The sequence below is a fragment of the Lepidochelys kempii genome, chromosome 11 (assembly GCF_965140285.1).
Source record: "Lepidochelys kempii isolate rLepKem1 chromosome 11, rLepKem1.hap1, whole genome shotgun sequence".
Lineage (NCBI taxonomy): Eukaryota > Metazoa > Chordata > Testudines > Cheloniidae > Lepidochelys > Lepidochelys kempii.
The window spans coordinates 34,093,328-34,115,092 of record NC_136390.1 but is presented as its reverse complement, the minus strand read 5'-3'; the positions used below and the strand labels follow the sequence as shown (position 1 = coordinate 34,115,092).

Here is a 21,765-nt window from a genome sequence, read left to right as displayed (position 1 = left end):
TCCGCTGAGCAGCAGCTGGCCACAGTGAAAGTCCTCAAGATCAGAGGACCAAATTCTTTTGGTGTAAATTGGCCCAGCCCCATTTACTTCAAAGGTGCTGTGTCAGTTTACATCGGCAGAGAATTTGATCCAAGGAATACAAGGATGCCACAGGGCTAGTGAAGCTGGCTCAACCTTTAAACCTGCCATTGTGTGATACATTCAATCAAAATGTGTGACAGATGACCAGAATGTGGAATCCTTAGGTTTTCTTGTCTGTCATGCCATAATCAACAGATTGTAAGGGTTTGTTAACCTTGTAACTTATTTTTATGCATATTTTCTCTGTGTGAATTCAGTAAACCAGTTTTTTTTTTTTTTAATTGAAAAACAAATTCTATCATGGACAACCTGCATAAACAACATAAAGGTTTCCTGCATGGATTGTCAGCAGGATTTGAACCTATGACCTAAATCCCCATCCCAGACCTCTACCACTTGAGCTGTTACTCTCTAGTTTGATCAGCCACTGGAGGGGGATGAGACATACACTTTCCCAGTGAGTTACACAACTATTTACTAGACAGCAGCAGAATGTTGGAGATGAGGATTACTGAGTTCTGTCTCTGGCTCAAGGAGGGGAGTGTGTCTAGTAGTTACAATAGTGGTTATAAGCAGGTTAGCTAAAAACATATATTTGATATAAAAAAAAGGAGTACTTGTGGCACCTTAGAGACTAACCAATTTATTTGAGCATAAGCTTTCGTGAGCTACAGCTCACTTCATTGGATGTGTGAGCTGTAGCTCACGAAAGCTTATGCTCAAATAAATTGGTTAGTCTCTAAGGTGCCACAAGTACTCCTGTTCTTTTTGCGAATACAGACTAACACGGCTGTTACTCTGAAACCTGTCATATATTTGGTATGTTCATTCTGAGAAGCAGTGTGGCTAAGTAGATTAAAAAGCTGGGTTCTACTCCCAAATTTCCCTCAAATGGACTTTGTTCAACATCTCTGCTACTGATATGTAAAATGGGGGAATGACACTTGCTGCCTTCTAGGGTAGGAGAGAGACAAGGTGGATGAAGTAATATCTTTTATTGGACCAACTTCTGTTTGTGAGAAAGTGCAGGAGTAGGAATACTGTAGAACTAGGGTAGGAGTCTGTTGCTTTGCTCAGTAATAAGTGCAGCGAAGTCCACAGAAAGTAAAAGTGAGACAAACTCCTGGCTCACAGCTTGGTGACAACATCAGAGCTGTTCCTATGGTGCCAGGAAATTCAGGGCTGTATCAATGAGACACCATGCATCCCATATTGTATGGAGACAATACTTTGTTTCCATTAGAGCATTAAAAAAGTATTTGCAACCCCCCAAAATTAAAGCTTGTGAATACTGTTTGTTTTGGTTGCATGCACAAGGTGGAAAATTAGACCACTGAATGGAACTGAACTGAAGTTTCAACATCAATCAGGTAATTTTGGAAATATGAGAGATTCCCTAATTCATGACTATTGTAGTTACTGAAAGGTTGCTAAGAAACACTGAGTTAACCCCCTAGACAAAGCAGCATAACTTTGCCAACCTGATGAAGGCTTGCATCTGGAGGTGATCAAATGTGAGCAAAAATCAAAAGCAGGTTGGCGAAAAGGGTGCATACTGAATAAAAGAATTAAAGACAAAGGCAGTGCCAAACCTGTGCGAAGTAGCTTGTTCACAGACAATGTTATGCTTGTGGTAATGTGTATCATAAACGCTGTATTAAAAAACCTCTTTACAAACATGTGATGTTAGGGGGAAAAACCTAGATTTGTAAAATGAATCCACCACAGACGGAGAAACAGTTTTTCAGTAAGAAAGTTGCATGTGAAAGGGGAGTCCAAAATGCACCAAAAAGTAAATGAAAATTGGCGCATAGAATCAAGCAAACATACTTGCAGAACAAGATTTGCACAGATTGAAAGCCTAACAGGATATTACCAAAAACAGTGAAACTGCACACTCAGCCATGAGAGGTTGAGGGCCTGCAAAGCCCAATGACCTCACTAACAGGATTGAGCCATTACACAGAGAGAAAATTTCAGCGTGAGAAACATGTGAACTCCCTAAAGAATATAATGGTATAGTGCATAAGCTGACTTTTGTAAGAGTAGAAAAGGGCTAACAATCAATACTGGATTTGAAATTATGGAAAAGTTGGAACATAACGTGTGCAGGTCACTGAAAAGCTAATAGACAACACAGAGGTCATGCTGAATAAATTTATTTATTTGAAGGGGTCTGTTGTTTCCCTAAACCACACTGACTACAACCAAAATAAATGGCAAGACCAGAGATTTATGCAACAAAGAAAGTACTATCACTAACGGTTGACCAAAAAGACTTTGAGCCAAACAACAGAAAATGGAATCATATGCTGAGTGCTAGAACCTTCTGGGTTCATTCAGTGGTTTGTCAACAAACCAGATGGTAATCTGAGAATTTGCATGGATCCAAAGGAACTAAATAAAAATATCAAAAGAGAACAGTTTTATCTGCCAATTTGAACTGAAATAATGGGAAGAACAACATAGTAAAGTGGTTCTCTAAATCAGATGTTGCAACTATCTTCTGGCAAATACCTCTTAAAAAGACAAGTTCCAAAATTCACTATTTGGATGACAGATTCTTGAGACTTCATTTGACCATATGGTCTGCATTAGAAGTGACCGATAGACTACTACAGTTCAAAGGAATTCTTGTATAGAGTGTGTAATGACTATATATTAATCTGGGAGCTACACCAGCAATACATGACAAAAGACTATGTATTATACTCAAATATAGGTAAAGGTGGTTTAAAATTGAAGTAAAAGAAATGTGTCTGCAAGTCTGGGTGAAGTACTTTTCAATGAGGGAATAATAATAGATGATCATAATGGTCCCTTCTGACCTAAATATCTATGAATCTATGAATAAAATCTGACAAAGAAAAATGAATAGCAAATTGAGTAATGGCAAGAACATGCAATCTGAAAGACCTACAATGCCTGATGTGAAAATTCATCTCAGGAAACCCAGCTAGAACAACAATATATTATTTCCGTATACAGCATTGCAGATATGTATAGCACTTAATCATCAGATACAAATAGACAGGTCCCTGCCCCAACAAGCTCAGTCTTACAGATATTTTTTTAAATAGGGACACATTTTGAATACAAAACAAAGCATAATGAAGAATGGGATCATTTGAAAACTCCCATCATGAGTGGTAACATTATTTTAATGCAGAATTAACAATTTCTAGGGATGTACCACAAAATGTTTTGAAAGCCATCTTCGTGCAATAACATTAAAGTAATTGTTCACCTATCGATTTTATCTCAAGCATGTTAAGAAGATCTTTTAAAAATGTATACTCAAATAGAGAAAGAGTCTAGGGCAGGGGTGGCCAACCTGTGGCTCTGCAGCCATATGCAGCTTTTCTGAAGTTAATATGTGGCTCCTTGTATGGGCACCGACTCCAGGGATGGAGCTACAGGCACCAACTTTCCAATGTGCCGGGGGGTGCTCACTGCTCAACCTCTGGCTCTGCCACAGGCCCTGCCCCTACTCCACCCCTTCCCATGCCCTCCCCTGAGTCTGCCGTGCCCTCGCTGCTTCCCCTCCAAGCCTCCTGCAAGCCATGAAACAGCTGATTGGGAAGTCCAGGGAGGGAGGGGGCGGTGCTGATCGGCGGAGCTGCCGGTGGGCTGGGAGCAGGGCGGGGGGAAGCTGATGTGGGGTTGCTGACGTACTACTGTGGCTCTTTGGCAATGTACGCTGGTAAATTCTGGCTCCTTTTCAGGCTCAGGTTGGCCACCCCTGGTCTAGGGCTATGTTCTGGATGTTTAACGCTTCAATGAATAAATAAGGTGTTTATATGGATTAAAAGTCTTGGTTGAAGCAGACAAACCCCTTCATCACAATCTAGCAATGCAGGTTACGCGAAACTCCTTCAAGGACAGAAAGACTGTTGTTGCATTTATAAAAGTGTAATTTGAAGCAGGAATTTTCAGCAAGTTTCTGATGGCAGATATACTGTCACGAGCATTTTTGCATAATACAGTCTCCAGGCAAATAAACTGAAAATATATGCATATAACAATTTTACTTGTTAAATCAGAGTGACATGTCTTACATAGAATAATGTGGAAAATTATCCATAGTGAGACTATTAAAATCCTATGCAAAGTTATTAAAAAGGTAGAAATAGCAGGAAAAAAAACACAGAAACCAATTATGCACGACAAAGATAAGGACTTAGGTTAACTGAGGAGTGTTACTAAAAGTCAAAGTGCATAGTACCCTCTACCTTAAGAAAACAAGTTTTGCAACACAGGAAGTATCTGGTAGCATCGAGAAAACTAAATGATGAGTGTGAAGGTCATTGTCTGGCCAAGCATAATCATGTGTAGAAGGCAATAATGCAACTATTGAACAATTTTCTGAAGAAAATGATGCCAACAGACAACAGAACCTGTGACAGCAGGGAAAGGTTGGGACTGACCTCTGTATTTAGGGATGCTCTGTGATACCCAGGAACTGTTTCTTTACTTTAATAAGTGTTAATATTATCCAATACAAGCAGAACTCCTGTCATTTCTAGGATCAAACCAATGTTTCTAAGATGTGGTGTACCATAAGTGGAACTATAACAACTAATAATGGGCAATTATTTAGTAAAATAGACTTTAAAGACTTTGCTGATAAGTACAAATTTCATCATTATACTTCAAGTCCGGGACTTATTTTATTTATATAGGAAAAAAACCCTTTCCTATTAATTGGAAATATCAGAGTTGTGTGCATACACAGCAAGCCTATGTAACTATCTGACCTTATTACTGCTGAACCTCCTTCTTCCTCCTCAAGCCTTTCTGTTTGCCACATTCATTTGTTGCATCTTTTTGCAACCTCTTAAGAGCCAGGACCCTATCTTCCTGTGTGTTTGTAACATGCCTAGCACAATGAAGCTTGATCCTGATTGGGGCTTTCCAGTACTACTGCAATTCAAAGAACAATAATAGAAGGACATCCCTAATCAAATGGGCTACGAGCTTTATTTATAATAGCGAAAAATCTCTTCAGAAAACCCAAAGACAGCATGGAAGACACAAATCTATCTGAGTTACAGAACAATACCCTCAGAGTGAGGTAAAACATGTTCAAAGCAGTTAAGAAAGACAGTCATGGGGGATGCCTGTTAAAATTTCAGATTCTAAAAGCAGCAATCAATCAAACCTTGTAATATAACAATCTACTATTTGTATCAGAAAAGATACCAAATGAGGGAGAACTACATCAATAATGATAGCTGCCACTCCTAGGTTATATATAGGTTTTGGGAAAGTTCTGAGAACAAACAAAAAACTTTTTCTAAGCAAAAAGAAAAGGGGAACTTGTGGCACCTTAGAGACTAACAAATTTATCTGAGCTTAAGCTTTCGTGAGCTACAGCTCACTTCATCGGATGCATGCAGTGGAAAATACAGTGGGGAGATTTATATACACAGAGAACATGAAACAGTGGGTGTTACCATACACACTGTAATGACAGTGATCAGGTAAGGTGAGCTATTACCAGCAGGAGAGCGGGACGGGGGGGACGGGGAACTTTTGTAGTGATAATCAAGGTGGGCCATTTCCAGCAGTTGAAAAGAATGTCTGAGGAACAGCGGGGGGTGGGGGTTGGGGGGGAGGAAATAAACATGGGGAAATAGTTTTATTTTGTGTAATGACCCATCCACTCCCAGTCTTTAGGGGATGAGAGCTGAAGAAGCGTTGTTCTAAGTCAGCCATAAAAATGTTGGCATACTGTGGGGCCAAGCGGGTACCCATGGCAGTGCCGCTGATTTCGAGACACCACTGAGTTCCTGAGGAAACTACAATCCATCGGTGATCTTCCTGAAAACACCATCCTGGCCACTATGGATGTAGCAGCCCTCTACACCAACATTCCACACAAAGATGGACTACAAGCCGTCAGGAACAGTATCCCCGATAATGTCACGGCAAACCTGGTGGCTGAACTTTGTGACTTTGTCCTCACCCATAGCTATTTCACATTTGGGGAGAATGTATACCTTCAAATCAGAGGCACTCCCATGGGTACCCACATGGCCCCACAGTATGCCAACATTTTTATGGCTGATTTAGAACAACGCTTCCTCAGCTCTCGTCCTCTAGCGCCCCTACTCTACTTGCGCTACATTGATGACATCTTCATCATCTGGACCCATGGAAAAGAAGCCCTTGAGGAATTCCACCATGAGTTCAACAATTTCCATCCCACCATCAACCTCAGCCTGGTCCAGTCCACACAAGAGATCCACTTCCTGGACACTACGGTGCTAATAAGCGATGGTCGCATAAACACCACCCTATATCAGAAACCTACTGACCGCTATGCCTACCTACATGCTTCCAGCTTTCATCCAGACCACACCACACGATCCATTGTCTACAGCCAAGCTCTGTGGTACAACTGCATTTGCTCCAACCCCTCAGACAGAGACAAACACCTACAAGATCTCTATCAAGCGTTCTTACAACTACAATACCCACCTGCTGAAGTGAAGAAACAGATTGACAGAGCCAGAAGACAGGTTTCAGAGTAGCAGCCGTGTTAGTCTGTATTCGCAAAAAGAAAAGGAGTACTTGTGGCACCTTAGAGACTAACAAATTTATTTGAGCATAAGCTTTCGTGAGCTACAGCTCACTTCATCGGATGCATTCAGTGGAAAATACAGTGGGGAGATTTATATACACAGAGAACATGAAACAATGGATATTACCATACACACTGTAAGGAGGGTGATCACTTAAGATGAGCTAATACCAGAAGAGTACCCAGAAGTTACCTACTACAGGACAGGCCCAACAAAGAAAATAATAGAACGCCACTAGCCATCACCTTCAGTCCCCAACTAAAACCTCTCCAATGCATCATCAAGGATCTACAACCTATCCTGAAGGACGACCCATCACTCTCACAGATCTTGGGAGACAGGCCAGTCCTTGCTTACAGACAGCCCTCCAACCTGAAGCAAATACTCACCAGCAACCACACACCACCCAACAGAACCACTAATCCTTGCAACAAAGCCCGTTGCCAACTGTGTTCACATATCTATTCAGGGGACACCATCATAGGGTCTAATCACATCAGCCACACTATTAGAGGTTCGTTCACCTGCACATCTACCAATGTGATATATGCCATCATGTGCCAGCAATGCCCCTCTGCCATATACATTGGTCAAACTGGATAGTCTCTACATAAAAGAATAAACGGACACAAATCAGACGTCAAGAATTATAACATTCAAAAACCAGTCGGAGAACACTTCAATCTCTTTGGTCACTCGATTACAGACCAAAAGGGGTGGTTGTTGTTTTTTTTCTCTCCTGCTGGCAATAGCTCACCTTTCCTGATCACTCTCGTTATAGTGTGTATGGTTACACCCATTGTTTCATGTTTTCTGTGTATATAAATCTCCCCACTGTATTTTCCACTGAATGTATCTGATGAAGTGAGCTGTAGCTCACGAAAGCTTATGCTCAAATAAATTGGTTAGTCTCTAAGGTGCCACAAGTCCTCCTTTTCTTTTTGCGGATACAGACTAACATGGCTGCTACTCAAACTTTTTCTAAGCAGTGAGTCAAAAGATTTTGGAAATGGAACCAATGCAAAAAATTACATTACAACCCTTAATCAAAATCCTGTACCAAAAGACAAGTTAATGGACCAATTACCTGAGAAAATGGTCTCAGAACAAACTAATGTTGTGACTTCTAAAGTTTCAAGAATACAACAAAGAAAAGGAGAACTGACAGCAACTAGTGCTCCAGAGACTACAAACACAAATGCATTGTGGTCTTGCTATCAGACATCGTCAGAAAGCTGTCAAAAAAATTCCGTAATGCTCAATGTTACTTCATCAAAGTTCATGAAGAAATTTATTTTGGAGTGGAACACTTACTTCATTAGAGAGATGGATTGACTGACTGACACTTTTAGTTCATCAATAAGAAACCATTCCTAAGACTGGGCATTGCCATAATTGAGGCTGACCACCGGGTTTTTCCAGCCTGAGTGAGATAGTGCTAGCAATCAGAACAGTAAAACTGGGTGGTAGGCAAGTGATCCTCTTGATAAAAAAATAATAAGTTTTGTTATACATAGTAATAAAACACCACATTGGCTTACCCCTTTGTCCTAGCAAACTGCCAGTCTCACTTCAATCCCTCACATCCATCTTTTATCATTATTAAGCCAAATCCTGACATTCTTATTCAGCCCCTGGAAGAATGGGATCCTTATCACTGAAGGGGTAAGATACTGTAGACTGGGTTTACAATATCTCGCACCACTTTGACACACAAGTTTGAGAAGGGTGCCTGCTGTGGGGAGCAGCCACACCTATCCCAACCAACTTTAATGTCTCTGTAAGAGCTGACCCTATGTGCAACATCTCCCCTGTTGCCTCATTCAGATTACTATGATGAAGCTTATCTGACCTTAAATACGTTACTCGCTGTATGTAAATCCAATTCCTTTAAACTCTCTTCTGGTGTGTGAGGCAAAGTTTCCTCACTGTTACTTTTCTACCTTTATATCAAACAAAAGGTATGTAACCCTTCCCCCAGGTGGAGTCAGCAGCAACCAGGGCCGGGTTCAATAGCTAGAGGTTCCTTTCCAACGATCAACACAGAACCAGCTTGAGCCCCCACCCAGTAACCTGGGAAAATTACACACCACCCCTGTGAGCCTCAGAGGCAATACTTCCCCACTTGCAAGCACAGAGTCCAAGCATAGAAAAGAAACTTTTAATAAAAGGAGGGAAGTAACTCTGAGCTAATTTGGGAAAACAGTGTAAACAGGGTTCATAAACATAAACCATGAGTAAAAGATCCACGTCCAGGTAGGTTGGGCAGTGCCCTTTTCCCCTCAGGTGCTTAAGTCCAGCAACCCAAAAATCCCTTTCATATGCCCGACCCTTCTCTGCACCCCACTCACTGTTGCTGTCCTTGGTCAGTGCAGACCTAGAGTTCAGAGGTGCATCTGCAGAGATCACCTCCTATCCTGGGTTGGGGGTAAAGAGGCATCTTACTCGCTCAGCTGGCTGCTCACTGGCCACCTGCTCACTGCTCTCGCCACGCACGCCTCTCCGCCGCCAGCCTGCTGGCCATTCATTGCGCCTCTCTGCTGCTTCCCTGCTGGTCACTCATTCGCCAGCTGACTGTCAGTCACATTCTGCTGTGACCACTGCACATCAGTCTCTCAGTCATTTTCAGCTCTTTTGCAGGCTGGGCAGAAACACTGCCCCATCTCAAGTGATTTTGGCTCTTCGCAGGCAGGGTAGAAACACAGTCCTACCACACAACTGGTTTCAACTCTGACTGAGCAATTAAAATAACAAAAGAGGCTCCTAATGAAGCCTATTTAGCTCTATTCTTTGAATAGGGAGGAAGAACAGGTTAAGCCAGTCTAAAGAGGACACCTCGGGGGTGGGAGAGGGGAGTTGTGCAGCCTCCTGGCCAGAACACCAGGACTTCTGTCTTTCCCTCCACCCCTTTACTTTCACAGAACTCTGACATTCAAGCCCCTGCTTAATGAGGTTCTTTCAACTGAGGGTGCCTCCCCTCATATGGGACAGGTTAAGCACTGTCCTACTTTCCTGTATTCCCACAATAATTACAACATTGGTAACCATATTTCACTACCCCTGCATTCAGTACTAAGGTCATTTGTACCCAACACCAGCCAAAGTTGATCCTTTGACACAGCTGTAAATGATGAATATGTAAACAGCAGGAGTAAACTGTATTTAAATAAACACACCCATAGTCTCTTCCCTCCCAGCTAGCTGTCAGGGAAGCATTCATTCAGACCCTGCTTACAGGTACCATCTCCCATTTTGAACTCTCAAGTAAATTAATGTAAGTTTTAAGCTCTCATAATTTTTTACACTATTCTTTTGCTGTAAATGTTCTCATAATGGGTGTTTTGTGTCTCTAATTTTTCTCTTTTGAGGGCCTGAAACCCTCCATTCCTTCTCCCTGTACCTGACTCTCACCTCTGAAGTAGGATGAAATGCATAGTCTTTGAGGGAAATGGAGGTGGGAGATGGTTGTGTAATACAGAGACTCCTTGGCAATGGGCCCCCTGTTCTTTGCAAGCAACTCTCACCTCAGATATGACAAACTCACTACACCAAACACATGTCTAACTGGATATTTACACATAAGAGTAACATGTAAAGTATCTACAGAAATCTCTTCACTTGTCAAGACTCTCAATGCCACGTGAGGGGATGCTTTCATGAACATTTGGGTCCTGATTCTTGAGAAACCAGCCAGCTCTGCAATAAACTGAGCTTTGGAGGTTTGGGGGGAATCTACTTTACTGGATAGGAAATATTGATAAGTGTAGACCCAGGTTTGATTTTATGATTTTGTTCTTTATTGCAACTAATTGTTTCCATCACTCTCTTGTTTCTAATTAAATCTTTATTCTTTCTTAAATAAACCTTCTTTTGCTTTACTATAAGTGCTCACAAATGCTGTGTGGGTTACAGGAGCAGTGGTTTAAGGTACAACTGGTGAACTGGAGCATACTGCACCTTTGGCTCTGGAAATTCTGTGAGGAGCCAATGTCAGGGGCTGGATATCACAGGGAAATGATTCAAAAGAGTTTGGGGTTTGTTAACTTGCCTGGTGAAGGAAGGTCTGGCATTAGCCCAAAGAAGAATGCTGGCAGTGCCAGAAGGCAACAAGGAGACCCAGAGTCCTGACTCCTGGGTAACCCAAGAACTGTCACAGGTACACATTTCTGGCTGATAACTGCTGAATATTTTAGCAGTTATTTAATTTTTCAGTGGCAAGATGATGGACTTCTGGATCTGTATAATTTCAATGATTCTATCTTGCAGATTCCTCTGCTCCAAGCATCAGCCAGATGGAATCACACAAACATGACAAGAAGTGCTCCAAAAGATGATCGTGCTTTCTCCATGATGTTCCAACCTCTGCCAGCCCAAGCATCAAGGGATTGAGTTAGGGGGGAAACTCCGAATCTCAACATATTTCATGGCCATTCTTGGGTCCTTCTGTTCTAAACCTATTGTCCCTAGCCTTTTATTGTCTACTCACAAACATCTGACATTTTTTGAATATTTTAGTTTTCCACTGTGATCCCCTGCTATTACATAATTACCCCCCGAGTAAATTCAATCTAGGATTGCCCTGACTTGTAGAAAATGTGGTCTTTCAAACTCAAAAAACTTCAATTTTCTCCTCTTTCCCCCCAAGTGAAACTTATGTGAATTGTACAATTTCTGCGTTTCTTCCCAGTCCATTCCCTCCTTACCCAGTTCAGCATGCTCATGTACTAGGTATGTAGTTATGAAGTTACAGAGGGCTGAATTTTCCTAGCAGTACAGAAGGGAATCGTAAATGAAACTCCCTAAAGCTGTTATGAGAGTTGTGACTGTATCTCCCCATGAAGAGCATCAACACAGTGAGAATTGGGTTAAAGGCCTATAATCTGAAATGTTTCCTGTGAGGCTGCACATAAACATTATACCATTGAGCAGGTGCCAGGACACTTTGCATCCTACAGATGTTTCCTATACAATGATGGGAGCAACATTCATATAATTAAAAAAGCCACTTTCATTCTAAGGTATCTACAACTTCCTAGAAAATATACACTACCAGCTGAAATGTCTCTATCTTGTTCTCAAACCAAAGATGCATATTTGTAAATTTGGGAAAGAGCCCATTCAGCTGGTTGTGTGTTATTTCAGCATGGTGGAAAACTGTTGATGCTTTAAGGAATGTTTAAGATGATTTGTCTGTTTGTGATCAGCCATCTCAAAAATGGCTTTAATTTGTGGAACTTAGTACATATATCATTTTGAATGTGTGGTGGCAGAAGTGGAGTAGAGAACACATCCACTCTGATTAAACACCTACAACTTATGCAAAGTTAGCTATAAAATATCTTACTACAATACTGCTCAACTCCAATTTTAGATATTTTTATACATGTAAAATATTTATAGAAAATGTTTCTACATACAGCTGATTTTTATGCAAAAGCTCTCTGATAAGTGATACATACTTTAGTTTCCAACATTAATATTTATCATGATAGGTTATTGGTATAAAACATCAGTATACCTGCAATTTCTTCTAAAGAATTAGCTCTCATGTCCAGTAGAACTGTACCATTCAGGATACAACTTCTCAACTCAAACAAGCTATGAAGTGACAGAGTGGCAACGTATGGTTTGCTCCATCGCTCTCCACCATCCTCTACATCTTCTTCAAACTTCAACCATCTATGCAAACAAACAGCTTAGTAAGCCTTTATATATAGGAAATGAAAAGTGAATTATTTTCATGCATATTCAATGGAACCTATCAAATATTTTGTTTGGTTTTATTTTACTCTCTGTTGTTTGCAGGAAACATGAGAACATTCCCTCCCCCCCCAGAAATTTTGTCCCATACCATTTGTTGAACATTTATTTCATCCTGAGAGTTGAAGGGGAAAGCAGATAAAAAATAACATAACATGTTTTGTTTTGTGCAACTTTGGATAATGACCTATCATGGCTAAAACTGCTTTGTGTGTCAGAATCATTGATAAACTCTGGGAATGTGTAGTGGTAAAGAACTGCTACAGAATCAATATAAATCCTTGAAAAAAGTAAACTAAAAAAAAAAACCCAGAAATTCCATCATGCAGAGCGATACTAACAGTCAACAGAACAGATCTCCGCTAGTTGAGCTAATGAAGTAACTGGTAGCAATAGTAGGCTGTTATACTCTACATAGCCCAGGCACAAGAGAGGGATGAGACATATGCTTTGTCAGTGGATTCACGACTATTTTCTGGCAGCAGAAGAATGTAGGGACTCAGGACTTCTGGGTTCATTTTCAAGTTTTGGAACAGTTCATGCTCTAGTGGTTATATACTCTTCTGCCCATGTCCCCCTGCCAAACCTGCCTCTGCCCCCCATTCCTGTCTGTCCTGCCCCAGCCCCACTTTGTTCCTATACATCATCCCATCCCCCTACACATACACAGACAGCTCCTGCTCCCTCTCCCCCTGTTCCTATCTACTACCCACTTTGCTCCTATCCAACCCCATCCCAGGCTCCTACCTTCCACCCTCTTCTCCTATCCAACTCTCCCAGGTCCTGCCCTCCACCACCTCTGGTTCTATCCATCACCCAATGCCTTGGCTCCTGCCCCCTCTCTTTCTTCTGCTGTCCAACTCCCCCAACTCATGCCTCAGTCCCTCTCTGGTCCTTCACATCTCCATTCCCTGGCTCCTGCTCTAGTCTCCCTCTGCACCTATATGCCCCTCCAAACTCCTCCTCTCCCTCTGCTCCTATCCAACTCCTGTCCCACTCCCCACCTCCACTGACCACCGCATCCCAGATCTTGTAATCCATTCGTCTCCTCCCTCCATGCCCTCCCCACACCTCACTCCTCACGCTTCCCCCGCTACATTCCAGTCAAGTCACTCCCTCTTTCTCCTCTATGCTGCCTGGTCACCAGCAAAGCACAGGAAACAGTCTCCCTGCATACAGTTACAGTATACTTTGTCACAGTGGCTCACATCAGCCAATAGCAGCATTTGCAGAGAAAGTCCTGCTCAGCCCGCTGCACCTTCAGGCTGGACCATGCCAAGTATAGAGGAAATAGTCACAGAACTTAACTTCTAAACTTTAACAAGTCTCTACTGAGCATATGCAAAGTGGGATTTTCCAAAGGCTTAAAACTTGGCCAAATTTGAGTGGATTTCCACATGGACAGCAAAACTTACATCTCTGGCACAAAAAGTGTCCCCCAGCCAAATTTAAACTACTTTGCTCAAAAGAACAGAGGTACCAGACCTTCTCAATGAAATGACTAAGAATTTTTTAACATGGGCAAAAATGTTTCCTCTAATTTCATTCTTGAGAGCACCTGAACTATTATAGCTGAAACTTTTCAAACAAAATTCAGCCTGAGGCAGACACCTAGTATGGGAAATTTCAGCCAGAATGGTTAGAGTTTGGGAAAGTTATAAGAAACTGAAAATATGGAAAGTATTAGCCAACACTACCAGCTCTGCGTATAAGAAGAAAGTCTGGACAAGAGACAAGAAACTAGTAAACACTTTAGGGGAAAAAAAGTCCTAGACTGCTACACTATCTCTCCCCAAAACACTCTGTTAGCCATCTAATGAAAATTTGAATTGCACATCCGCATTTTTTTAATATATATAAACAGCCAAATTCTCTGCTGGTTTCACTGTAATTACTTCAGTGGAGTGACACCAGAAGAAAATATGACCCAAACTCTCTCCGTACTATATGACATTCTATTTTGTCATTAGTCTTATAAATAAGAGTCCTATTTCCCCACTACCTTACACCTTGTATATAGACATAACAGAGTTCAAACTGAGGAGTGGGGAAGGAGGAGAGTGCGAGAGGCAAATCCTTGCTGCACCTCTTCCAAAAGAAGACCGCTCTTTGCAATATAAATTCTTTGTGAGGACCAACCACCCTAAAATGTTTTAAGAGTTTCTTGTGCCATGAAAAAGTTATTATGTAAAGCCTTCCTTTAACCAAACAAAACTAGTTTTTGGTGTCAGGATTCCCTGTGCTATCACTTGACTCCTGACTGAGGTGAGATTAACAAAGCATGCAGTTCTCAAGTGTTTGCATTAGTATATTCCACTGCAACACTACGAAGGGAGATTGGTTCTGAAGTTTAATGGAATAAAACCTGAAAAAGGAAACAGGCTATTTAATTTCATTTTCAAAATACCTTCTGTGCGTGAAATTCATCCTTATGTCGATGGGGCTAATCCAGGGTCTATGTCTTATTTAATTCCCACTTAAACCTGTAATCACTTGAATGTTTCATGAGTCTTGGACTGATGCTCTGTAGATGGCTGAATTTCACACACAGAAGTTATTCAGAAAATGAAACTGCCTGTTTTGTGTTTCAGGTCTCATCAGTTAAGCTTCTGACACAATCTTGGGGGAACCTGAAGTTAATTAGCTACTCCTGCTAGCTAGTGCTTCACTTGTAGAAACACTATTTGAAGCCAAGATACTATGTTTTGGAGTAAGTGTACCTGAGTGTTTCCTTCAACACTCAGTTAAATTGGGGGGATACTTTTAAAATTAAATGTCTAATGAGGATAGAGGAAAGGGGCTGAAAAGATTTATTTCTGTTCAAGAGGCCATAAAAATGATAACATTTGCAATTATAGTTGCAGAGGTAGTGGTTTAATCATAACGTGGAAATTGAATGCAAACTATTCTGCTTCATTGCCTATCTTTGATCACCCAACACTTTCTCGTGAGTGCCCTAGGCAATGTTAATCTTCATATGATACCAGCCATGAGGTGGTGGTTTTCTACTGATTTTTTCTGTACCTAAGGATCAATATACTATTTTCTGAGACACAACCCACAGGCATCTATAGTATTCCAGGCTTTTGGTCTTCTGAGACACCTTTTCAAAATTAAATGCCAAACTCCCTTAAGGCCTGCATAGGACATGAAACAAAAACAGCATACACACAGAACATGACGTAAATTGAGTACACTCTTTGGCACATTTCTCCTAAGTATGCCCTGGGCTATTCAGCTTTCTATGTTTTCTGATTAAGGAATGGGTAGATGGGTAGTATTTGGTGTTCTCTATAATGAACATTGACTTGATAAAACAGGCTTGGTGACTTAGAACCAAACAACCCAAACACTAAAATGCCAATATTAACTATTGTTTGTCATTATAAATTTGATGGATTCTATGATTTTACAGTTAGCGATTGGTCGCACATGATTATATCAAGGTACAGTTGACATTCTGTTTCACAACAGAATATTGTGTTAAGATTTCATTTTCAACTTGCAATTATTGCTTTTCTAGATGAGTCCAAAGCAATGGTTTTCAAACAAGTGTACTTTTCCCACACAAAATTACACCAATTGAATCAAACACTGTCAGAAAAAATCATATGATGTGGTAAAACTTTATGTGAAAACTGTAATATTCCATATTCCCTGGGATTGGCGAAACTCTTCATAACATATTTGAGATCAGATTTAGCATTCTATACCGCATGTTCAATCACATTCTGCCTGGTGTCTTTTGCTTTCAGAGTATCTCATGAAAACTAGTTTGCCCTTTGTCTCTTTTATAACTAGTCTGCAGTTTAGGAAGATCTGCATTTTGCGTTGGTCCTTCTCGTTATATAATGGCATCAAAAATATTTCTTATATCTCCTATCTCTTAGAATCTTCTTTTGTAAATCAGTATCTCTCTGTAATGATGTATCCAGAAATAAACTCAATAGCCTAGGCCCAGTCACACCAGAACTATATCAGAAGAGACTTTTACCTCTACTCAATGAAGTGGTGCCTCTGCGTTTGCTGCCCTATTACATCAGACACTCATTCTAATCTGTTGTCCAAGACACTTTTAACATTACTGCTTTCCAGGATTCTTCTTCCTGGATATTTGCATTTTGGGTGGTTTATTTAAGAACATAAGAACAGCCCTATTGGGTCAGACCAAAGGTCCATCTTGCCCATCTTCCGACAGTGGCCAGTGCCAGGTGCCCAGAGGGAATGAACAGAACAGGTAATCATCAAGTGACCCATCCCCTGTCGCTCATTCCCAGCTTCTGGCAAACAGAGGCTAGGGACACCATCCCTGCCCATCCTGGCTAATAGCCATTGATGGACTCATCCTCCATTAATTTATCTAGTTCTTTTTTTAACCCTGTTATGGTCTTGGCCTTCACAACATCCTCTGGCAAGAAGTTCCACAGGTTGACTGTGTGTTGTGTGAAGAAATACTTCCTTTTATTTGTTTCAAACCTGCTGCCTATTAATTTCATTTGGTGAACCCCTAGTCCTTGTGTTATGAGAATTAGTAAATAACACTTCCTTATCTACTTTCTCTACACCAGTCATGATTTTATAGACCTCAATCATATCTCCCCTTAGCCATCTCTTTTCCAAGCTGAAAAGCCCCAGTCTTATTAATCTCTCCTCATACGGAAGCTATTCCATACCCCTAATAATTTTTGTTGCCCTTTTCTGAACCTTTTCCCATTCCAATATATTGTTTTTGAGATGGGCCAGCCACATCTGCACACACTACTCAAGATGTGGGCATACCATGGATTTATATAGAGGCAACATGGTATTTTCTGTCCTATTATCTACTCCTTTCTTAATTATTCCCAGCATTCTGTTTGGTTTTTTGACTGCCACTGCACATTGAGTGGATGTTTTCAGAGAACTATCCACAATGACTCCAAGAGCTCTTTCTTGGGTGGGAACAGCTAATTTAGATCCCATCATTTTATATGTACAGTTGGGATTATGCTTTCCAATGTGCATTACTTTGCATTTATCAACATTAAATTTCATCTGCCATTTTGTTGCCCAGTCACCCACTTTTGAGAGATCCTTTTGTAGCTCTTCTCAGTCTGCCTGTGTCTTAACTATCTTTAGTAATGTTGTATCATCTCCAAATTTTGCCATCTCACTGTTCACCCCTGTGTCATTTACCATTGTGTCATTATCCTATGTGTCTGGTTTTTCAGCAGTTTTCCATATATGTCAGTGATCGTATCCAAGTCAATCTGTTTTTAGTACTAAAAATATTTGTATGAAAACATGATCTTTATTTCTTAAGATTTCATCTTGCACTACTAGTTAATGGTTCTGATGCATGTTACAGTAGCACAACACTGCTGATGCCATTCTCTGAGTGGAGTGTCCCATCTCTTCTAAGAAATGCTTCCTGAATTGATTTTCTTCTCTATATTTTGAGTTGGATACACTACCTCATGTGATACTTGTTAACCATGTCGGGAGATTATTACTTAAAACAAGGAATAAGCATCAGTAACAGAAACTCTAAAAGGAAGAAAGACCTAATCTTTATGCAAATGTATCTGGTGGGTTTTTTTTTTAAAAAAAAGGAAAAGGGTGGATAATAATCCAGAGTTGGGTCTTTATCAAGCCCCTGACTTTATCGCCAAACTTCAGGAACATAAAAGGTTTAGAAATCCTAACCCAGGCCTGGATCCAAGTTTTCCCATTCTTTTATAGTGGGCTAAATAAAAACAGAAATACAGATTTTGGAGTGTTCAAAATCCACGCTCAGTTTTTGCAGCTTGACACTTTCTTTAGCTGTGGGAGGTGGGTGGGGGAAGAAATGTATGACCTCTCCTACAGGTCATTGACTGATAAAATAAAATACTTCAAGAGTTTCTCCAATGGTGACATTCTGTTATAGAACCAAAGGGTTAAACAGGACTGTCCAATTTTTTAAAAAAAACTATCACTGTTTTTTAAATGTATCGGGTATTTTGTACATAGTATAACATGAAATAGAGCATATGAACACTTTGTAGTATTCTTTGCCATAACTTTTTAGTGCAAAATATCAGGCTTATGGGGTCCAGTAATATCTGTTTCAGAGCTTGCTGTGTCTCCCCAAGCATTCATTCACTTGCAATCTGCCTGACTAGCACAGGCATCATAATCCTACATATTATACCTGTTTCAGCATGAACTTTTGCCAATGTTAATTTGAAAATGAACCAAAGTAAATAAACTGCTTAGAGACAAACCAGAAGTGACAAAGAGAGACAAGTTGTGTGACCTCATGTCTTTGAAAGGAAGTGTAGACCATTTGCAGAAAGTGGGTTTTTATTTTGCCCTACCAGCGATTATCGCTTGGCATTCGTGTCATAACCAATGCACCTGTTAGCTACCCATCTCTCAAAACTATGGATGGGAAAATGGATTTGAATATAACAGAGATCATAATTTTCATCAAAAATTAAGCTAAATCTCTTCTGAAGATCTAAAAAGTTTGGTTAACTTCTTACCACACTGGTTTACCATATTCTGGTCAGTTCCAGAAGCAGAAGTGCTTTCATGGGAAAGGACGTTCTCCTGAGATTTCAACTACAAATAGGCAGACTAAAGAGATCTGAATAAGGCTCAGATAATCACCCAAATTTCCCAACCATGGGAAATCTAAACCACTGTCCCACTCAGCAATGCAAAAGACTGGTTCAACCTGGGACCTCTGAACCTTAGTGCATGAGCCAAAAGCCACATGGCCCTTAGCTAAGGCTGTAGCAGACTCATTAATGTCTAAGTGGTCTTGGTGCCATTAAAAGGCATAAAATACCACATCCGGGAGGTGTGTGGGTTACATACTTCCCCTAGCTGAGGAAGCGTATCCCGACCTTCAGAGACTTCTCAGTTGATATCCTGGACGAACCCCCACTTGTAACACCGACAGACCCCAGTGGGTGGGATCAAACCTGGGACCTCTGAAGCTAAATGCATGAGCCACTACTGCATGAGCTAAAAGCCATATGACTATTAGCTAAAGCTATAGCAGACTCATTAATCTTTAAGTGGTTTCGATGCTACTAGAGAGGACACCACATCCAGGAGGTCTGTGGGTCACAGGTGCACTAAGTACTTTTATAGGACAGCAACTATAAATCAAGCATTCTGTACACAATAGTACAGCCAAGTCATCTGTGCAAATTATTCTATTAGTAACATTGAATGTCATTTACCAAAAGGATACATTTCTGCTTCTTTATCATCATTAAAGGGGCAAAATGGATCACTTTAGGGCTGACACAAGAGATTCCTGCTTTCACCAAATGTTCACAAATGTTCTGATTACTTTATGATGTTTTAATTCCTGTATATGTTTGATTTCTAAATAATAGCACATAATTATTGTTGCAATGTGGTCTGTTACAAAAAAGAAATAATCCAATTATTTATGTTTAATAATATAGTTAAATGGTTAGTATACCAAACCATTATTAACCATAAAAAACGTTGTGTATGAATAATATTGTATTGATGGGCTCATTAGGATTGGAATCTGCCTTTGAGACAACACAACTGAGCCTTTGCCACTTTAAATCCTCCACAGCAGCTTGCTAACTCCTTTCCCTCTGTTTAGATAAATCTGTTCTGTTCTTCCCAGAGATATTGAGTTTCAGCCAAATCTTATCCACACTCCTCTTCAATAGCTGCTACCATTTTGGCTAACTGAGCAGCAAATGTCTCAATGAATCTTACACCGCTTGCACACAACATTTATAAAAGGTTCCAGAATAATGACTGTGCATGCAGGCTCCATCAAATGGAATTGCAGAAGAGTCCAGACATATTGCACCAGAGATTCACCACACCTCCTCCTGGTAAAATGCATATGTAACTATTTGATGCCTTGTTCTGTGCTCATTAAGGTCAACAGCGAAACTGCCGTGGAATTTGATGGGAGCTGGACTGGGCTCTTGGTATTCCTTTTCTGGCTATTGATTACACAATAACTCTGTTAGCTGCTCTGTAAAGTACCTAGCACACTGATGGTAACATGCAAACAATAAATACACAGTAACTCATGTTTATAAAAGAAGATATTCTAAAACAATTACATTAACACCAGAGTCACAAAATCCATCAGAAACACTGGCATTCTTATGCCATTCCTTTGTGGCAATATTACGAAGGGAAATCTTGACCACCACCTAACGCCCCATCTCTACAGCCACAGAAGTCCCTAATCACAGTGAAACTAATGGAATTTTGCTTTTGCAAGAGTGAGGAAGCAGCACGTCCCTGGGGCTTCTCACATCATTCGTACCATATGCCCTTTGCATGCCATGGAGCTGTGTTCTTTGGAGCTTAGCTATGCCCAGTATTCAGGGGGTTGAGGGTGAGCTGAGGAGACAATAGAGGGACTGGAGAATTTGCCACTATGCAAATCCACTAGTCCTTACCTTTGAGCAGGTAGAGAGCAGGAGCTTCAACAGCTACCACAAGCCCTGCAGATACGGCAACCGCTAAGAGGCATTCCCTGATTTGAAGGGAAGGATTCCTCCCCTTCCTGACTCCTACAAGGCAATAAGTCCTAGTGGACAGAGGACTGGACTGGGACTTGGCAGACCTGGATTCTATTCCTGGCTCTGCCACTGACCTGTTGGGTGACTGTAGGCAAGTCATTTCCTCTCTCTGTGACTGATTCCCCATCTGTAAAATGGGGGTGACAATACTGACTTCCTTTGCAAAGCACTTTGAGATCAGCTGGTGAAAAGTGCTCTATATATTAATTTTACTACTACAACTACAGTTGTCTCCAGAACAGAGCTTACTTACTGGAACTGAATGCTGGATCAAGGATTTACTCTAAAAGCCTATTGTTCCAGAATTAGTGATGTATTCAGTAATATGTAATACCTACTCCACTTCATTACACTTATTAGTTTACTAGTGTGTATTGTGACAAAGCCCTGTCCTTGCCTCCATGGGTCCCGTGTTTCCTGGCGGATTTCGCTAGCCTCAGAGGCTCACTGTGACCCTCCATGTAACCCTTCTTTCTCTAGAGACAAGGGTCACAGTCTACTGAGCCATTTTCATCATAAGCCAGCAAGGGAGGGGAGGAGAAGTTATCCTTCTTTGCACAGTCTCTGTTGTCTCCCAGTCTCAGTGATTAATCAGGGGGCAAAGGTAGGGGGGGAGCCCAGGCCCACCCTCTACTCCGGGCTCCAGCCCAGGGACCCTGATAGTATCAGCTATGGTAGCTGACCTTTTAGGAACATGACGTGTACAATTCCCTGGGCTACTTCCCCCACAGCAGCCCTCACTTTCTCAAGCTCCACTTCACCCTTATCTCAGGGCC

The 21,765-nt window shown here is 41.0% G+C and overlaps 1 protein-coding gene across 4 annotated transcripts in view; it reads right to left on the bottom strand.

Annotated features, from left to right (window-relative positions):
- The window catches only part of SLC4A10 (solute carrier family 4 member 10), a 272,796-nt gene that overhangs the window by 93,125 nt on the left and 157,906 nt on the right, over positions 1-21,765 (bottom strand). For all 4 annotated transcript variants that reach the window (XM_073305622.1, XM_073305620.2, XM_073305621.2 and 1 more), the window contains exon 5: positions 12,187-12,347. In XM_073305622.1, coding sequence (XP_073161723.1) covers positions 12,187-12,347 — 161 coding nt within the window. The remainder of the gene's footprint in view (positions 1-12,186; positions 12,348-21,765) is intronic.